Source organism: Oncorhynchus keta, chromosome 23 (assembly GCF_023373465.1).
Source record: "Oncorhynchus keta strain PuntledgeMale-10-30-2019 chromosome 23, Oket_V2, whole genome shotgun sequence".
NCBI lineage: Eukaryota > Metazoa > Chordata > Actinopteri > Salmoniformes > Salmonidae > Oncorhynchus > Oncorhynchus keta.
Genome location: NC_068443.1, coordinates 26,265,686 through 26,284,649, shown reverse-complemented (window position 1 = coordinate 26,284,649; position 18,964 = coordinate 26,265,686). Strand labels below are relative to the sequence as shown.

The 18,964-nt window shown below is 46.9% G+C and overlaps 1 protein-coding gene across 5 annotated transcripts in view; it reads left to right on the top strand.

The window, feature by feature from the left end:
- Positions 1 to 18,395, top strand: part of LOC118402082 (disks large-associated protein 1-like) — a 104,229-nt gene extending 85,834 nt beyond the window's left edge. For 3 of the 5 annotated variants that reach the window (XM_035799964.2, XM_035799965.2, XM_035799962.2), the window contains exons 7-12: positions 11,144 to 11,541; positions 12,019 to 12,104; positions 14,579 to 15,012; positions 15,243 to 15,334; positions 15,449 to 15,601; positions 16,475 to 18,395. In XM_035799964.2, the coding sequence (XP_035655857.1) occupies positions 11,144 to 11,541; positions 12,019 to 12,104; positions 14,579 to 15,012; positions 15,243 to 15,334; positions 15,449 to 15,601; positions 16,475 to 16,690 (1,379 nt within the window). In that variant the 3' untranslated portion in view covers positions 16,691 to 18,395. Of the gene's footprint in view, positions 1 to 11,143; positions 11,542 to 12,018; positions 12,105 to 14,578; positions 15,013 to 15,242; positions 15,335 to 15,448; positions 15,602 to 16,268 lie in introns of all 5 variants that reach the window. The other 2 variants (XM_035799963.2, XM_035799966.2) reach the window with 2 other exon arrangements.
- The last annotated feature ends 569 nt before the right edge of the window (positions 18,396 to 18,964 follow it).

The following is an 18,964-nucleotide window of genomic DNA, read 5'->3' as shown; positions in this document are numbered from 1 at the left end:
TTTTTACCTAACTTGCATATGACATTTTCTGTGGTTTCTTCCTTCACAGACTCACAGACTTCCTTCACAGACTCCATGAAATGATGATCCCTTCCTGAATATTTGGTCAAATGATACATTTTGTGTATGGTTTCTGCCTCTTTCTGCCTCAGTGGCAATTTGGAACTCTGTAGGGAATGTTACAACTGAGGGCAGACAATTTTTACACGCAATTTTTCTGTGTGCTTGTGTGGCCTACCACTTCGCAGCTGAGCCAATGTTGCTCCTCAACGTTTCCACTTCACGATAACAGCACTTACAGTTGACCGGGGCAGCTCTAGCAGAGCAGAAATCCTAGAAACAAGGGTGGCTCAATTTAACACTTTGGCTGAACTTACCCCACTCTTTCCTAACCATTTCCATGTAATTCTTGATTCTTTTTTATGTCCTATTTTACTAGACTCGCTATGCCATCCTTCCAAGTCTTCTTAGTCATGTGAGGATGCTTGGAAAATGAGGCTATACTTTTATAGCATGACACGATTTAGAGCTTCAGAATCCCATGACACTTTTGAAAGTGTTTTCCATCCATCGTTCCATCGTTAGTAATCTGTGACGGTTGATGTGTGTGAGTGACGTGTTTCCCTAAACAGCTGCGATGATGGGATCCCAAGAGGCCCTTGATGTGTAGCTGTGAGTGGGTGTGGGTGCTGCTGCTGAAAGTAGATGTGTGATTGTACATGACATCCGTGTAATACTGGTGCAAGCTGAGCCCTAGGGCTCTGGCTGGCTCATACATACAGCAGAGGAGAGAGGGAGGAGGAGAGGAGAGGGAGGAGGAGAGGAGAGAGGGATGAGGAGAGGAGAGGAGAGGGAGGAGGAGAGATGAGGAGAGGAGAGAGAGAGGAGAGGAAAGGGAGGAGGAGAGGAGAGGAGAGGGAGGAGGAGAGGAGAGGGAGAGGAGAGAGAGATGAGGAGAGGAGGGGATAATATTACAGCTCAGGAGTTGTGCAATCAGAACTGTTACGAATGGATGTCTCCTGGAGTAGGACAAGAATAGTGTATGTACTGAGTGTACTCAGTGTAGGGATCAGTATTTGGGGAAAGAGAGCACTCTTAACACACTAGATGTTATTGTATTGTGTTTCAGTGACATTTACAGTGTTTCTAGGTGTTTTCTTCAAGAGGCGATGCATTTACGCTGACAAACTACAGTATCTTAAAAATAGTGACCTTCGTCTCCACCAAGACAAGCAAGGCGCTAGAATACAAGTAGCTGCCATCTTACCCTAGACTATTATTTCCTCAGACACTGTTATATAGTGCAAACAACACTAGCTACAGCTGGAGATGCACTACATGTCCAAAAGTATGTGGACACCTGATTGTTGAACGTCTCATTCCAAAATCATGGACATTAATATGGAGTTGGTCCCCACTTTGCTGCTATAACAGCCTACACTCTGCTGGGAAGGCTTTCCACTAGATGTTAGAACATTGCTGCGGGGACCTGCTTCCATTCAGCCACAAGAGCAATAGTGAGGTCGGGAACTGATGTTGGACGATTAGGCCTGGCTTGCATTTGGCATTCCAATTCATTCCAAAGGTATTTGATGGGGTTGAGGTCAGGGCTCTGTGCAGACCAGTCAAGGCCTAGCCCGAACCATGAAAAACAACCCTAGACCATTATTCCTCTTCCACCAAACTTTACAGTTGGCACTATGCATTCGGGTGGGTGGGGTTTTCCGCCAACCCCAGATTCGTCCTCAAACTGCAAAATGGTGAAGCGTGATTCCTCACTCCAGAGAATGCATTTCTACTGCTCCAATGGTGGCGAGCTTTACACCACTTCACCCAACGCTTGGCATTGCATATGGTGGCCTTCGGCTTATGTGCTGCGGCTCGGCCATGGAAACCTATTTCATGAAGCGCCAGACAAATAGTTATTGTGCTGACGTTGCTTCCAGTGGCAGTTTGGAACTCTGTAGGGAATGTTACAACTGAGGGCAGACAATGTTTACACGCAATTTTTCTGTGTGCTTGTGTGGCCTACCACTTCGCAGCTGAGCCAATGTTGCTCCTCAACGTTTCCACTTCACGATAACAGCACTTACAGTTGACCGGGGCACCTCTAGCAGAGCAGAAATCTGACAAACTGACTTGTTGGAAAGGTGTCATCCTATGACGGTGCCACATAGAAAGTCACTAAGCTCTTCAGTAAGGCCATTCTACTGGCAATCTTTGTCTTATGGAGATTGCATGGCTGTGTGCTCAACTTTATGCACTTGTCAGCAACGGGTGTGGCTGAAATAGCCGAATCCACTAATTTGAAGGGGTGTCCACATACTTTTGTGTATATATTGTGTTAGTCATGTGGGTCCTGTCTCTGTGCCTCATTCCCAGAAAGAAGACCACAATGGACTGAGGTCATTCCCAAGGCAGTCTGAGTAGCACTGCTGGTGGACGACCCAGCTGTGTGTTCCAGCTAGGAGGCCTGCTTCACTCAGCGTCCGACCCTGCCCTGGCTCCTGCCTGTCTGTCAACCACTGTTAACCTCCAGCCAAGAAGAGCATGAATGAGGAATCAGTCCAATGGCTACTAACTCTGAGTCTGATAAGCCTGTCCTTCCTTCCGCTGACGCTGCATGTGCCAAATCACACAAGAGGGGCTCTACTTACACTCTGACCCTGTCGAGGAATACTTAAATACTTGGCTGAAACTGTGAATCAGTTGACAGATACTTCCTACTGCGTACTGGAGCAGAGGAGATGCATATGGGAAGAACTGTGATATACACAGTATCATTTTTTTATGAGAAAATTATACATTGTAAGATGGAATGGCATTAGATTCCTGAATTACATGTAACACAGGATAATTTCTATTATGCATGTTTATTAAAGTGGCTTTATGATGCCAAAGCTGATTATTTTGATAGCAGTGGAGATGGGAGCGTGGCAGTGGAGATGGGGGCGTGTTAAATGTTGAAGTCCTTTAGCAGTTTGGAGGTCTTTTAACACTTTGCTCCATGTTTCACATCTCCCCTTTCACAAGGGCTCACACAGACAAGAACGAGTTGACATTGTGGGCAATTAAAAGGAAATGGTTGTCATGGCACTTCTTGTTACAATGGATTTACCTGTCCGCAGGGACCTTCAGCGTGGTTTATACCGTACTTCACCACCTTCATATTTAGCTTTTACTATGATTATAATTACCTCTCTTGAAGTAAGAAAGCGCTGTGTCATACTCACTCAAGGTCTCAATCTGTTCTCTTGGCTCCTTACTCATAGTCTTAATTCTGTACATTCCCACATAGTGCTGGTGACAGAGAATAGCAAAGGTAGAGATTAATCTAAATAACTCAAGCAACAGTGTTTTGTAAGCCGCCATGTCTGTTGTTGTTTTCTATGTAGGACGGTCCTAATTAGAAGACGACTTGGCTAATGAGCTTTCTCTCCCCTGCAACGTATAAACATACAGTACGACACATTTCACATGAGTACATACTTCCACCTACACTGCCTGCTGAGGGATCATGCATGGCTGAATGCAAGAAATGAAGAATTCAACATGGCTCTCATCTCTGTTCTTCTGTAGCAGAGAGGGAGGGAACACACAGCCACTTACTGTAGGGAGGGAACACACAGCCACTTACTGTAGGGAGGGAACACACAGCCACTTACTGTAGGGAGGGAACACACAGCCACTTACTGTAGGGAGGGTACACACAACCACTTACTGTAGGGAGGGAACACACAGCCACTTACTGTAGGGAGGGAACACACAGCCACTTACTGTAGGGAGGGAACACACAGCCACTTACTGTAGGGGGGAGGGAACAAGCCACTTACTGTAGGAGGGAACACACAGCCACTTACTGTAGGGAGGGTACACACAACCACTTACTGTAGGGAGGTACACACAACCACTTACTGTAGGGAGGAACACACAACCACTTACTGTAGGGAGGGTACACACAGCCACTTACTGTAGGGAGGGAACACACAGCCACTTACTGTAGGGAGGGAACACACAGCCACTTACTGTAGGGAGGGAACACACAGCCACTTACTGTAGGGAGGGAACACACAGCCACTTAGGGAGGAACACACAGGGAGAGGAACACACAGCCACTTACTGTAGGGAGGGAACACACAGCCACTTACTGTAGGGGAGCCACTTACTGTAGGGAACACACAGCCACTTACTGTAGGGAGGAACACACAGCCACTTACTGTAGGGAGGGAACACACAGCCCACTTACTGTAGGGAGGGAACACACAGCCACTTACTGTAGGGAGGAACACACAGCCACTTACTGTAGGGAGGAACACACAGCCACTTACTGTAGGGAGGGAACACACAGCCACTTACTGTAGGGAGAGAACACACAGCCACTTACTGTAGGGAGGGAACACACAGCCACTTACTGTAGGGAGGGAACACACAGCCACTTACTGTAGGGAGGGAACACACAACCACTTACCGTAGGGAGGAACACACAGCCACTTACTGTAGGGAGGGTACACACAGTCTTACTGTAGGGAGGGAACACACAGCCACTTACTGTAGGGAGGAACACACAGCCACTTACTGTAGGAGGAGGGAACACACAGCCACTTACCGTTAGGAGGGAACACACAACCACTTACTGTAGGGAGAGAACACACAGCCACTTACTGTAGGGAGGGAACACACAACCACTTACTGTAGGGAGGGAACACACAGCCACTTACTGTAGGGAGGGAACACACAGCCACTTACTGTAGGGAGGAACACACAACCACTTACTGTAGGGAGAGAACACACAGCCACTTACTGTAGGGAGGGAACACACAGCCACTTACTGTAGGGAGGGAACACACAGCCACTTACTGTAGGGAGGGAACACACAGCCACTTACTGTAGGGAGGGAACACACAGCCACTTACTGTAGGGAGGGAACACACAGCCACTTACTGTAGGGAGGGAACACACAGCCACTTACTGTAGGGAGGGAACACACAGCCACTTACTGTAGGGAGGGAACACACAGCCACTTACTGTAGGGAGAGAACACACAACCACTTACTGTAGGGAGAGAACACACAGCCACTTACTGTAGGGAGGGAACACACAGCCACTTACTGTAGGGAGGGAACACACAGCCACTTACTGTAGGGAGGGAACACACAGCCACTTACCGTAGGGAGGGAACACATAGCCACTTACTGTAGGGAGGGAACACACAGCCACTTACTGTAGGGAGGGAACACACAGCCACTTACTGTAGGGAGGGAACACACACACAACCACTTTTTAAAATCATTATTATATATATTTTTTTTTTTAACTGTCTTGTTCAGGGGCAGAATTACATATTTTGTTTTACCTTGTCAGCTCGGGATTCGATCTTGCAACCTTTCGGTTACCAGTCCAACGCTCTAACCACTAGTCTACCTGCCGCCACTTACTTACTGTAGGGAGGGAACACACATATCTCTGCTGCCTGTCCGTGAAATGGAGACTGATTGTGTGGCTGAGATGGATTATCTTCTGGCAGTGTCTGTGTCATTCACCCTGTCCTCTAAGAAAGACCAGGGTTAGTTGGATCTGTTGGGGACCTGTCCTCTAAGAAAGACCAGGGTTAGTTGGATATGTTGGGGACCTGTCCTATAAGAAAGACCAGGGTTAGTTGGATCTGTTGGGGACCTGTCCTCTAAGAAAGACCAGGGTTAGTTGGATCTGTTGGGGACCTGTCCTCTAAGAAAGACCAGGGTTAGTTGGATCTGTTGGGGACCTGTCCTCTAAGAAAGACCAGGGTTAGTTGGATCTGTTGGGGACCTGTCCTCTAAGAAAGACCAGGGTTAGTTGGATCTGTTGGGGACCTGTCCTCTAAGAAAGACCAGGGTTAGTTGGCTCTGTTGGGGACCTGTCCTCTAAGAAAGACCAGGGTTAGTTGGATCTGTTGGGGACCTGTCCTCGAAGAAAGACAAGGGTTAGTTGGATCTGCTAAGGAGGCTGCTCTCTAAGAACAGACCAGGGTTAGTTGGCTCTGCTGAGGACCTGTCTCTCTAAGAAAGACCAGACTTAGTTGGCTCTGTTGGGGACCTGTCCTCGAAGAAAGACCAGGGTTAGTTGGATCTGTTGCGGACTTGTCCTCTAAGAAAGACCAGGGTTAGTTGGATTTGTTGGGGACCTGTCATCTAAGAAAGACCAGGGTTAGTTGGATATGTTGGGGACCTGTCCTCTAAGAAAGACCAGGGTTAGTTGGATCTGTTGGGGACCTGTCCTCTAAGAAAGACCAGGGTTAGTTGGATCTGTTGGGGACCTGTCCTCTAAGAAAGACCAGGGTTAGTTGGATCTGTTGGGGACCTGTCCTCTAAGAAAGACCAGGGTTAGTTGGATCTGTTGGGGACCTGTCCTCTAAGAAAGACCAGGGTTAGTTGGATCTGTTGGGGACCTGTCCTCTAAGAAAGACCAGGGTTAGTTGGATCTGTTGGGGACCTGTCCTCTAAGAAAGACCAGGGTTAGTTGGATCTGTTGGGGACCTGTCCTCTAAGAAAGACCAGGGTTAGTTGGCTCTGTTGGGGACCTGTCCTCTAAGAAAGACCAGGGTTAGTTGGATCTGTTGGGGACCTGTCCTCTAAGAAAGACCAGGGTTAGTTGGATCTGTTGGGGACCTGTCCTCTAAGAAAGACCAGGGTTAGTTGGCTCTGATGGGGACCTGTCCTCTAAGAAAGACCAGGGTTATTTGGCTCTGTTGGGGACCTGTACTCGAAGAAAGACCAGGGTTAGTTGGCTCTGTTGGGGACCTGTCCTCGAAGAAAGACCAGGGTTAGTTGGCTCTTTTGGGGACCTATCCTCTAAGAAAGACCAGGGTTAGTTGGCTCTGTTGGGGACCTGTCCTCGAAGAAAGACAAGGGTTAGTTGGATCTGCTAAGGAGGCTGCTCTCTAAGAACAACCAGGGTTAGTTGGCTCTGCTGAGGAGGCTGCTATCTAAGAAAGACCAGACATAGTTGGCTCTGCTGAGGAGGCTGTTCTCTAAGAAAGACCAGACTTAGTTGGCTCTGTTGGGGACCTGTCCTCGAAGAAAGACCAGGGTTAGTTTGCTCTGTTGGGGACCTGTCCTCTAAGAAAGACCAGGGTTAGTTGGCTCTGTTGGGGACCTGTCCTCGAAGAAAGACCAGACATAGTTGGCTCTGCTGTGGAGGCTGCTCTCTAAGAAAAACCTGGCTCTGGGGAGGCTGCTCTCTAAGAAAGACCAGGGTTAGTTGGCTCTGTTGGGGACCTGTACTCGAAGAAAGACCAGACATAGTTGGCTCTGCTGTGGAGGCTGCTCTAAGAAAGACCCAACCTAGTTGGCTCTGCTGAGGAGGCTGCTCTCGAAGAAAGACCAGACTTAGTTGGCTCTGCTGAGGAGGCTGCTCTCTAAGAAAGACCCAACCTAGTTGGCTTTGCTGAGGAGGCTGCTCTCGAAGAAAGACCAGACTTAGTTGGCTCTGCTGAGGAGGCTGCTCTCTAAGAAAGACCAGACATAGTTGGCTTTGCTGAGGAGGCTGCTCTCCCTCTCCTGGCAACAACAACACAAGGCTACACATCTCATCATACTGATACCCTCTCACACTGCTGAGCTAACCTGAGCTGAGCCAAACTGAGCTGTACTGTACTGGGCTGGTCTGCTTATGCATCCACCGTAGTTGCTTAAACCAAACTCTGTAAAAAATGTAAATGTATAATTGTAAGGCAGCCAGCTGCAATAGGATCGTGAGATTGCTAAGCAAAAATGTTGTTGTGCAAACTCACAACAAAAAGTTTGTGTGTGAACATTTTCTTGGGGAAACTCAAACCTATTGCAGCTGGTTGCCTTACAATTGTACATTGAATCTTGTTTTTTACAGTGTACTGAAAAGGAAAATGTGATAAGAAAATATTGAAGCCACTATCTCCTCCACTGTCAAAGGCCATACACAACCCTGGAGGAACCTTCTACTATTATTAAATATATGTTTTATGTGTGTGGAATATACAGGGAATTGTCATCTTATGGTTGTCAATGTTTACACACATGCACGTACACCACACACACACACACACACAGTCAAGTTGTTACCAACTAGAAAAAGTGCCTCTGTGCTTCTCTACCCATCACATCAAATTCCCATAAACTGACTGTAGACCTCCAATCATGCTTTACATTTTCAGATGATAACAGGAAAATCACTCAGGACTGTGAGACAGTGTTAGTTCCCATTCCAGGCATAGAAACAAGCTGTAGGGCCAGGGGCGTCCCGGGGCCAGAGGGGATCACACTGCGCACACTAATGAGCTCCACAGTCTCAGTCAGAGCAGAGCTGGTGTGTGTCTGTGTGCTCCCTGCCAGCCATCACTTATCAAAAACATCTACAGGGGAACACGCATGGAAAATACAGTAGCTGGCTACCACAGAATCTTTTGCCTCTACTTATAATTATTTCAGATGAGGTTCTTTTGTCTGTCTAATTTAAGAATTTAAGATATGGCATAAAACTGCAGCCGTTGAGATACAGGATGTAGATTTGAAATTAGTTTTATTGTCGTATTTGAAAGAGGAAATGGGATAGATGGAAGACAGTGTTTTGAAAGGAAATTACTGAATATATTAACATTTTGCATAGTTTCAGAACAATCTTGATTTTTTATTTTCCTTGTCAAGGCTAAAGATGAGGCCTACTCTTTTTCACACCATGTTTTAAAATGAAATCCCCAAAATGAGCCAGATTTCTATCATAAAAGTGTGTTCGCTTCAGATGTGGCAATATCAAATGAGTGCGTGTGTCTGTGTATAAGAAGGAAGGAGAGACAAAACAACGGGCAGAGGCCACGATACTACTTATTCAGTCCTGTCAGAGTGTCCGTTTTGAAGTACTTGTCAAAGCAGACAGAACCTGGGGCCAAGACAGAGCAAGAGCTCTTGCTATCGAGGTAACATAAATATCCTGCCACCCTTCATGGATCATTCCTCCACAGACACCTCACTTTCCCAAACCAGAAACCGTGGATTGATGGCAGCATTTGCATGAAACTGAAAGTGCGAACCACTGCTTTTAACTAGGGCAAGGTGACCGGAAACATGACTGAATACAAACAGTGTAGCTATTCCCTCCGCAAGGCAATCAAACAAGCTAAGTGTCAGTATAGAGACAAAGTAGAGTCGCAATTCAACGGCTCAGACACAAGAGGTATGTGGCAGGGTCTACAGTCAATCACGGATTACAAAAAGAAAACCAGTCCCGTCGCGGACCACGATGTCTTGCTCCCAGACAGACTAAATAACTTTTTTGCTCGCTTTGAAGACAATACATTGCCACTGACACGGCCCGCTACCAAAACCTGCGGACTCTCCTTCACTGCAGCCAAAGTCAGTAAAACATTTAAACGTGTTAACCCTCACAAGGCTGCAGGCCCAGACAGCATCCCCAGCCGCGTCCTCAGAGCATGCGCAGACCAGCTGGCTGGCGCAGCAGCGCCTCTTCAACCTCAGGAGGCTGAAGAAATTTGTCTTGTCACCAAAAGCACTCACAAACTTCTACAGATGCACAATCGAGAGCATCCTGTCGGGCTGTATCACCGCCTGGTACGGCAACTGCTCTGCCCACAACCATAAGGCTCTCCAGAGGGTAGTGAGGTCGGCACAACGCATCACTGGGGGCAAACTACCTGCCCTCCAGGACACCTACACCACCCGATGTCACAAGAAGGCCATAAAGATCATCAAGGACAACAACCACCCGAGCCACTGCCTGTTCACCCCGCTATCATCCAGAAGGCGAGGTCAGTACAGGTGCATCAAAGCTGGGACCGAGAGACTGAAAAACAGCTTCTATCTCAAGGCCATCAGACTGTTAAACAGCCACCACTAACATTGAGTAGCTGCTGCCAACATACTGACTCAACTCCAGCCACTTTAATAATGGAAATGGATGGAAATTGATGTAAAAATTTAGCACTAGCCACTTTAAACTATGCCACTTTATGTTTACATACCCTACATTACTCATCTCATATGTATATACTGTACTCTATACCATCTACTGTATCTTGCCTATGCCGTTCTGTACCATCACTCATTCATATATCTTTATGTACATATTCTTTATCCCTTTACACTTCTGTGTATAAGGTAGTAGTTGTGGAATTGTTAGGTTAGATTACTCGTTGGTTATTACTGCATTGTCAGAACTAGAAGCACAAGCATTTCGCTACACTCACATTAACATTTGCTAACCATGTGTATGTGACAAATAAAATGTGATTTGATTTGACTTTGTTAGCTTGCCATGGAATAAAATATCTCATTGGAGATGATCCCAATACTTTTGACAAGTGAAACATACTTTTACGAACTCATTGGAAAAGCATTTTTCTAGTACAGTTGGACCTGTATTGATGTGTTTCACCAGTTACTGTGGATAGAAGTATGGCGTTTGTCTCTGTGATGTAAAGTCAGAACAGATACTGAGTATCTGTCTGCTAATATGTGTCGCACAATTGAACATCCTACAGTTCGGCACTATGGGCGCTGACCTACAGGAGAATGGAACTCCTTGGCTGTTCCCGAACTGTGGTTTATGTTTACCTTTTGGTTGTGTCATTATGAAGAGAAAAATGACTAATACCTCGTTATTTTTGCTGTAATAACACTATTCTGTCTTGTAATGAGCAGGTAACTAACTCTTTGATAGGTTATGTAAGCTATCACAGAAACACGACATCATAAACGTTAAAAACAATATAAAGGTGGAAAGAGAAGACTAAAAAACCCTTGTGTTTTATCCATGTCTTTGTATTAGTTGGCTCACAACATACCTCTACTACTACTACTACTACTACTACTACTACTACTACTACTACTACTACTACTACTACTACTACTACTACTACTTCTTTAGATATTGACATGTTCCCTCTACACCAGTGAGTATAATGGTCCTCTGCTGATCACCCATAGATTTGACTATGTATGAGAACATCAGAACCTGTCCACAGCGGGACAGTAGAATATAGAGTAGAATATACATTCACACTTTGATATACTGCAACTCTGACATACTGTGCATGTTTGTTTATGTGTGTGTGTGTGTGTGTGTTAAATATCCCCCTGCCTCACAAGTACTGTATCTCTCCCATGGTTCCCCACAGTGTCATCATGCATCACCACCTATAAGAAGACCCCTCCCCCGGTGCCGCCCCGCACCACTATCTCCAAACCCTTCATCTCCATCACAGCCCAGAGCAGCACCGAGTCGGCCCAGGATGCCTTCATGGATGGCCATGGCCAGGGGAACAGGGACAGCCACCCCCGGGGAGACATGACCGTCCAGTCAGCCCTGTCCAACTCCACGGAGAGCATCGACAGCATGAAGGCCCTGACGGCAGCCATCGAAGCGGCCAACGCCCAGGTCCACGGCCCCGCCAGTCAGCATGTCTCAAACAGCACCATAACCATCACCACAACCTCTGCCCTGGCCCAGATCACTGAGGACAGCAGGAAGGAGCAGGCCAGGAGGGCCAAGTGCCAGCTGTCCATCGGCATCCAGGTCTGTGGTAGACGCTACCTCACAACAACTTTTAGTTTGATCTGATATGGGAATGATAAGAAATGCATTAGGTGATACAAGAGCCAGGTTTTGAGAGACTGGATCCCCATACCCTTTCTGAGTTGACAGGATGTGGTTCTACTTTTGCTCTATACTGTCCTCTAGTGGTAGATGTTTACATTTACTTCAGCCTGGTGTTCTGTATATCAGTTACCCAACTCCAGTCCTCCACTACCCCCAACAGTACACATTTTAATTGTAGCCCTGAACAAGCACACCAGATTCAACTTGTCAACTAATCATCAAGCCCTGGATGTATTGAATCAGGTATGTTTGTCCCTGGTTACAACAAAAATGTGTTCTGTTGGAGGTACTGGGAACTGGAGTTGGGAAACGCTGTGTCTATATTGTAGTGACTCTGAGAGGTAAATGTATATTTTATTATTTCATTTCTTTCTTTGCTGATTTTATTCCCAGGTGGACGGGCCAGAAGAGGAAACTTTGGAGATGGAGGACCAGTCCAAGTTCCAATCAATTGGTGTCCAGGTGGAGAACGAGAGGGGGTGAGGCTCTCTCTCTCTCTGTCACCCTCTCCCTGTCTCTCTCGCTCTCTCTCTGTCACCCTCTCCCTGTCTCTCTCTCTCTGTCACCCTCTCCCCCTGTCTCTCTCTCTCTCTCTCTGTCACCCTCTCCCTGTCTCTCTCTCTGTCACCTTCTCTCTCTCTGTCACCCTCTCCCTGTCTCTCTCTCTGTCACCTCTCCCTGTCTCTCTGTCTCTCTCTCTGTCACCCTCTCCCTGTCTCTCTCTCTCTCTGTCACCCTCTCCCTGTCTCTCTCTCTCACTGTCATCTTCTCTCTATCTGTCACCCTCTCCCTCTCTCTCTCTCTCTCTCTCTCTCTCTCTCTCTCTCTCTCTCTCTCTCTCTCTCACCCTCTCCCTCTCTCTCTCTCTCTCTCTCTCTCTCTCTGTCACCCTCTCCCTGTCTCTCTCTCTCTCTCTGTCACCTCTCCCTGTCTCTCTTTCTCTGTCACCCTCTCTCTCTGTCACCCTCTCCCTGTCTCTTTCTCTCTCTCTCTCTGTCACCCTCTCCCTGTCTGTCTCTCCCTGTCTCTCTCTCTCTCTCTCTCTCTCTGTCACCCTCTCCCTGTCTCTCTCTCCCTGTCTCTCTCTCTCTCTGTCACCCTCTCCCGTCTCTCTCTCTCTCTCTCTCTGTCACCCTCTCTCTGTCACCCTCTCCCTGTCTCTCTCTCTCTGTCACCCTCTCTCTCTGTCACCCTCTCCCTCTCTCTCTGTCTCTCTGTCTCTCTCTCTCTCTCTGTTACCCTCTCTCTGTCTCTCTGTCTCTCTCTCTCCTCTGTCTCCCTGTCTCTCTCTCTCTTTCTCTCTCTCTCTCTCTGTCACTGTCCTCTCCCTGTCACCCTCTCCCTCTCTCTCTCTCTCTCTCTCTCTCTGTCACCCTCTCCCTGTCTCTCTCTCTCTCTCTGTCACCTCTCCCTGTCTCTCTCTCTGTCACCCTCTCTGTCACTCTCTCTCTCTCTCTCTCTCTCTCTCTCTCTGTCACCCTCTCCCTGTCTCTCTCTCTGTCTGTCACCTCTCCCTCTCTCTGTCACCGTCTCTCTCTCTCTCTCTCTCTCTCTCTCTCTCTCTCTCTCTCTCTCTCTCTCTCTCTCTCTCTCTCTCTCTCTCCCTGTCTCTCTCTCTCTCTGTCTCTCTCTCTCACCCTCTCTCTCTCTCTCTCTCTCTCTCTCTGTCACCCTCTCCCTGTCTCTCTCTCTATGTCACCCTCTCCCTGTCTCTCTCTCTGTGTCACCCTCTCCCTGTCTCTCTCTCCCTGTCTCTCTCTCTCTCCCTCTCCCTCTCTCTCTCTCTCTCTGTCACCCTCTCCCTGTCTCTCTCTCTCTGTCACCCTCTCCCTGTCTCTCTCTCTCTGTCACCCTCTCCCTGTCTCTCTCTCTGTGTCACCCTCTCCCTCTCTCTCTCTCTCTCTCTCCTCTCAGTCAGGTCAGAATGTCAGTCACTCACTGTTTCTTGCCTTCAAGACCTTTTGTGGGAATGTCCAGAGAAAGGCATCCGTTTACAAATGAAGGCCATTATCAAGGGAGTCATGGGGGTTTCTGGGGGACGAAGCCTGAGCCTAGGGTTTTGAATGCAGTGGAACAGCTGTGCTAGTGAAACAGACATTTGGAACTATGGCATTTCCTGCCCCCTTCCTCTTTAAGGAAAATAGTGAGGGAGTTGTGTTTGTCTGTTGGACTCGCCAGTGACACCTCTTCAGTGACTTCAGCTGCGTCCTCTCCAGCTGACCTGCAATTGCAGTCTGACGAGGCAAATTAAAACGCCTACACTCTCTACACTTTTTTTGTTCTATAACGGAGATAGAAGTTAGATAAATAATGCTGGAATACTTTAAAGTAGCTGACTGCTGCAGCTGGTGTCTCAACTTCTGTTAATGAGGATCACTGACCGCCCACTATGGCAGCCTGGTCATACTAGACTGTAGGAGTTTTAATATGAATCAGAGGGAAATTATTCATTTAATAAACCTTATTGTATATTTCTTCCTGGTTCCTACGTGTGTTCTGCTCCACCCTAAGTGTTGTACAGGACAAATATAGCATCAACAGTCATCGGCATGGTGAGGCTGTTCTTGTACAGCTCTGCTGTGTGTCTGTAGTGTAGGGTGCTCCCTCTAAAGGAATGGTCATGGCTGGTGGGTGGTGTTTCACAGTAGTAGCCTGCTTCATGATGACTGCAGCCTAGGGCCCATTCCCTTCCCTCACTCTGTCTCTGTGCACCTCCCACACTACCTCTCTATGTGGGATGTTCATTCATGGTGCCATGGATTGTCTCAAAATGTGGTAAAATACAACTTCTGTCCATCAGAATGGATTAAATTCAGGGCCTGAGGTTTGTCTGACCACATGATCTGAACCGGAAAAACTCTGGGCCCTATATAGGCTTAAACTGGGGTTCAGAGTTTTTCCTGGTCAGGTCACCTCAGACTGGGCACTGATGTCTGTCTCCCCCTGTTGGCAGATACCGGCGGCTCACCCGCTCCAACAGTGTAACAGCCGCAGTACAGGCTGACCTGGACATGCCTGACATGTTAGACAGCGCCCTGGACTCCCCAGAGACAGACCTGCCCTCCTCAGTCTCTGTGTCACGCCAGTACTCGCGCGACGCTGCCACCTCTCCAGCCTCCACCGTCAGCATCCAGGGCTCGGGGAACCACTACCACGCCTGTACCTCAGACGACTACGATGACGTGGGCTTCGACCCGTCCATCCTGCCCCCGCCCGATCCCTGGATCGACAGCTTGACCGAAGACCCCCTGGAGGGGGTCCAGAGGTCCGTGTGTCAGCGGGATGGGCGCTGGTTCCTCAAGCTGCTGCAGGCTGAGACAGACCGCATGGAGGGCTGGTGCAGACAGATGGAGCAGGATGAACAGGAGAACGAGCTGCCTGATGACGGTGAGTCTGCCCAGTCCAAAGGCTCTTATACCACTACCTATCACAAATGTGGGTGTGTGTCAGTGGAGGCTGGTGCTGCGTACCTGTGTGTCATTGTACTTGTGCAAGGTACAATTAGGTGGGCTCATTCCGGCCATTACACTGAGCCAGTCGTCTGAGTTCTTCCTCCACCAGCCTCCACTGGTGTGTGTGCTATCTGTTCTGTGTTTACATGATCTTCCTCTCCACAGTCTTGGGGAAAATAAGGCTTGCCGTGGGAAGTGCTCAGCTCCTGATGTCACAGAAGTTCCAGCAGTTCCGGGAGCTTTGTGAGGAGAACCTGGTGAGTGACTCTTCTGGTTCTCCAGCTTCCTTTGTCCCTCTCCCCCTGTTCTTCACATTAAAGCTGAGATAAAACTCTGTTTTGTTCTTCCCCTCTTTACTGATCTGTCACCAGAAGCCCAATGCCCAACCGCGGCCCATCTCTCAGGACCTGGCTGGTTTCTGGGACATGCTCCAGCTGTCCATCGAGAACATCAGCCTGAAATTTGACGAGCTGCACCAGCTGAAGGCCAACAGCTGGAAGCACCTGGACCCCCCGGAGAGAAAGGTAGAAGAGGCATCCAGAACCAGCTAGTGTCTGTCTGTGTATGACACAGAGTACATCATGATACCGACCAGCCGAGACACACTCATCATGCCGAAACAAATCAGTAGCTTTGTAACTCATCGCATGGTCTAGTATCGCTGTTGTCACTTCACTATTCTTTTATATTAACATACTGTATCAATGTTTTTTGGGGGGTTTGGCATCAACTGACGTTTGTCTAGATGGTGAGGGTTTATTAGATGTACCCCATACCTTATTAAGCGCTTTACATGGCATGAGTCACACATTACAACATATACACTACTCCCACTGACAGCCTTTTCCCTGTGCGTCAAAGACGTGGATGTTGATTAAGGCAGCCCTCCGCACCTCTCTGATTCAGAGGGGTTGGGTTAAATACAGAAGACACATTTCAGTTGAATGCAATTCAGTTGCACAAATGACTAGGAATGCCCTTTCCCTTCCCAATAGTTTTGAACACAATCATATTTTAATACCGAGAAAAACCTCACACCCGAAAGATGTTGAATGTTGCCATTTTCCTGTCATGTGTTGCATATAAGTCAGTGGAGTTGTGTTTACTGTACTGTATCATGGCTGTTGCTTTTTATACTCTTGATTTTCTGACCGCTTCTCCATGTTTTTGTTTTGTTGTTCTTGTCGACAGTGAGCTGGTTTTGAGAAGTCATTCCATCTGCCACGCGCCACGAGGCCTGACCTCGCTGGGCCACCGTACTTCATGCGCTGCATCGCGTGTGGTTGTCTATCTGTAACGCTAGCCGTGTGCTGCTATAGGTGTGCAAATGCTGTCTGCGCTCCTGTCCCCGTCCCCCCTGGGAGGCGGCTAACTGACTATTTGTCGTCCCTGTTCAGGAGAAACGGATCCCTCCTCCTGTGCCAAAGAAACCCCCAAAAGGTCAGCCTCCCCTGGCCCGAGATAGGTCCCTGGAGAGCTCTGAGAAGCAGAGGCTGGATGCGCGAAAGCGCTTGATGGCTGCCAAGCGAGCTGCGTCGGTACGGCAGAACTCAGCCACTGAGAGCGCAGACAGCATCGAGATCTATATCCCCGAGGCCCAAACCAGGCTATGAGCACCATGGCAAGCACATCTTCACCACTACACACAAACCCTGGCTCACACACACACACACACACACACACACACACACACACACAGATTCACTTACAGTATACCTCACACACCGCTAGAACACAAACACACAGGTAAACACACACAAGCTTTTAAAAGTATGGTTCCTGTGGACACAAACACAGAGACCTACTCCCACTGATAGGTAAGTGCAGGGTATTTGTAATATAATCACACTATTCTGTCCGTAATGGGAAGAGAAATGCCACCGGTATAGTTGTTTCTCTTACATATTATTATCTGTCTCTCACAAATTTGATCCTGGTCTTGTTTCTATCTATGTAACATGGATCCTCGCCTGAAGAGGACCGCTTCTTGATCCTTCTTTTAAAAAGTTGAGCACTTTTACCCACACCTGTGTAACATACACCATGATCTTGTGAAATGTATAGCATTCTTAATCAATGTAGACAGCTGTTGATATCCTAACAGGAAGCAAATAATAATTATCTTTGAGCATTTGGTTTCTTTAGCTCTTTGTACTTTCACCTAAGCATGGGCCAAACAGAATGCCTTGCTTCATGTCCCATTCAAACCTCTGAATCTTTTTTCTTTGATTGTGACATGATTGGCAAACAAACAGGGTATATTATGCATAAGCAATATTTGTTTGAAATCAGATGAAGTAAATGTGTAAAACAAATGAACACTTTGATTTTGAAATCCCATCTGTGAAGATCAGAGTTGAGACAAAAACATTTTTCTGTAGCCAGTTCTGTTGGTTTGTTATGCTGAAGCTGTCTATTGTAAAGACATAGTTGCTTAGTCTAGAGAAATATCTGTTTAAACGTTTTAGAAATTCTTGGTACAAGGACAACTAATCCTGCTTTCCCTTTTGTAAAGTCTGATGTGTGTCTAAAGTGGATTTATGACAGCTGAGGATATTTGCAATGATGAGCCACCCAATATGAAATACCCTAAAAACAGAGGGACACTAAGAATGCAAGTCGTTTTATTTCTTAACAATGTTTTTCCAGTAGCAAGTTCGGTGGTTTACTTTTATTAGTAAACTGTTTCTGGGTATATTAGTTAAATCCCAAGTGGGCCAGTGTGATGCTCCAGCAGGCTTAGCTCTGTGTTATTTCTCAGGAAGAGATGGAAATTCAGTCTGTCAAATCAGGGTCTCCTAGTGCTGGTGGTGTGTGTGTGTGTGTGTGTTATTGACATGTGCGTGTGTTTGTGCGTGCGTGCGTGCATGCCAGTATGTGGGTGTGGGTGTGCGTGTCGTTTTGTGTGCATCAGTGTTTAGAGGTGAGTGTGTGTGTGGTTGTGGGTCTCTTAAAGTGCTTCCTGATTTCCTCGGTTGACATGTTGGCCTTTCTTCAATACGGTCAAGTAGCCTCATGAACATTTTGTACATAGTCAAAACACCACTTGTACTTGAAAATAACCATTTGTGTGTTTGTACAGAAGTGATACATGAGGATGTTCCAGTAAGCATGCAGACACAATATTAGTATTATAAAATCTATACCTAATTCATCTGTTTATTTATCAAACTATTTATTTATTGATGATTTCATTTTTTTGTTTTTTACTGTTTCTGTTCAGTGGTCTGTCATGCTACTCTGATCTTATGTTGTATTGTATAGAGAGTATATGTGCATACATATGATAAACACAGAATAAAATAATTATCAACTCTGTTCTCAGTCTTGACCAGTATTCATTTCAATTGACTGATTCAATTTTTCGGTCAGCCTGATGTGCTTTTCCTATTTTAACCACTGGGTGGCACTGATGTATTTTGAGATTTTCTTCGTGATGCCTTAGCATTTATGATCCATTATTGGACCAAAAAACTGCAATGTATCTGCAAAATTGTAACTAAAAAATATATATATACCATGTATAGATCATTTAAAAAAGATGCCCAAAAGGTGGAGGAAATGGGATGCATGCTATTGTCTTGACATGCAAACAGGTGTGTAACGCCTGCACATTATGATGACATCCGTCTTGACCACCATGAGTCCTCAATGGCAGGAAACAACAGTGGCTTGTTCCTAGAAAACATTACCGAATGCTCAGATTAAAATATATTGCTAGAACAGACACTTTTCTGTTGTGAAACCGACACTCATAGAAACCGTTGATATGAGTTTTTCCCTATAGGATGACCCTTTTTGGTTCCAGGTAGAACCCTTTGATGGTGAAAAAGGTTCTACTTAGAAACTTGTATTAGGGAAAGGGTTCTACTTGGAACCAAAAAGTG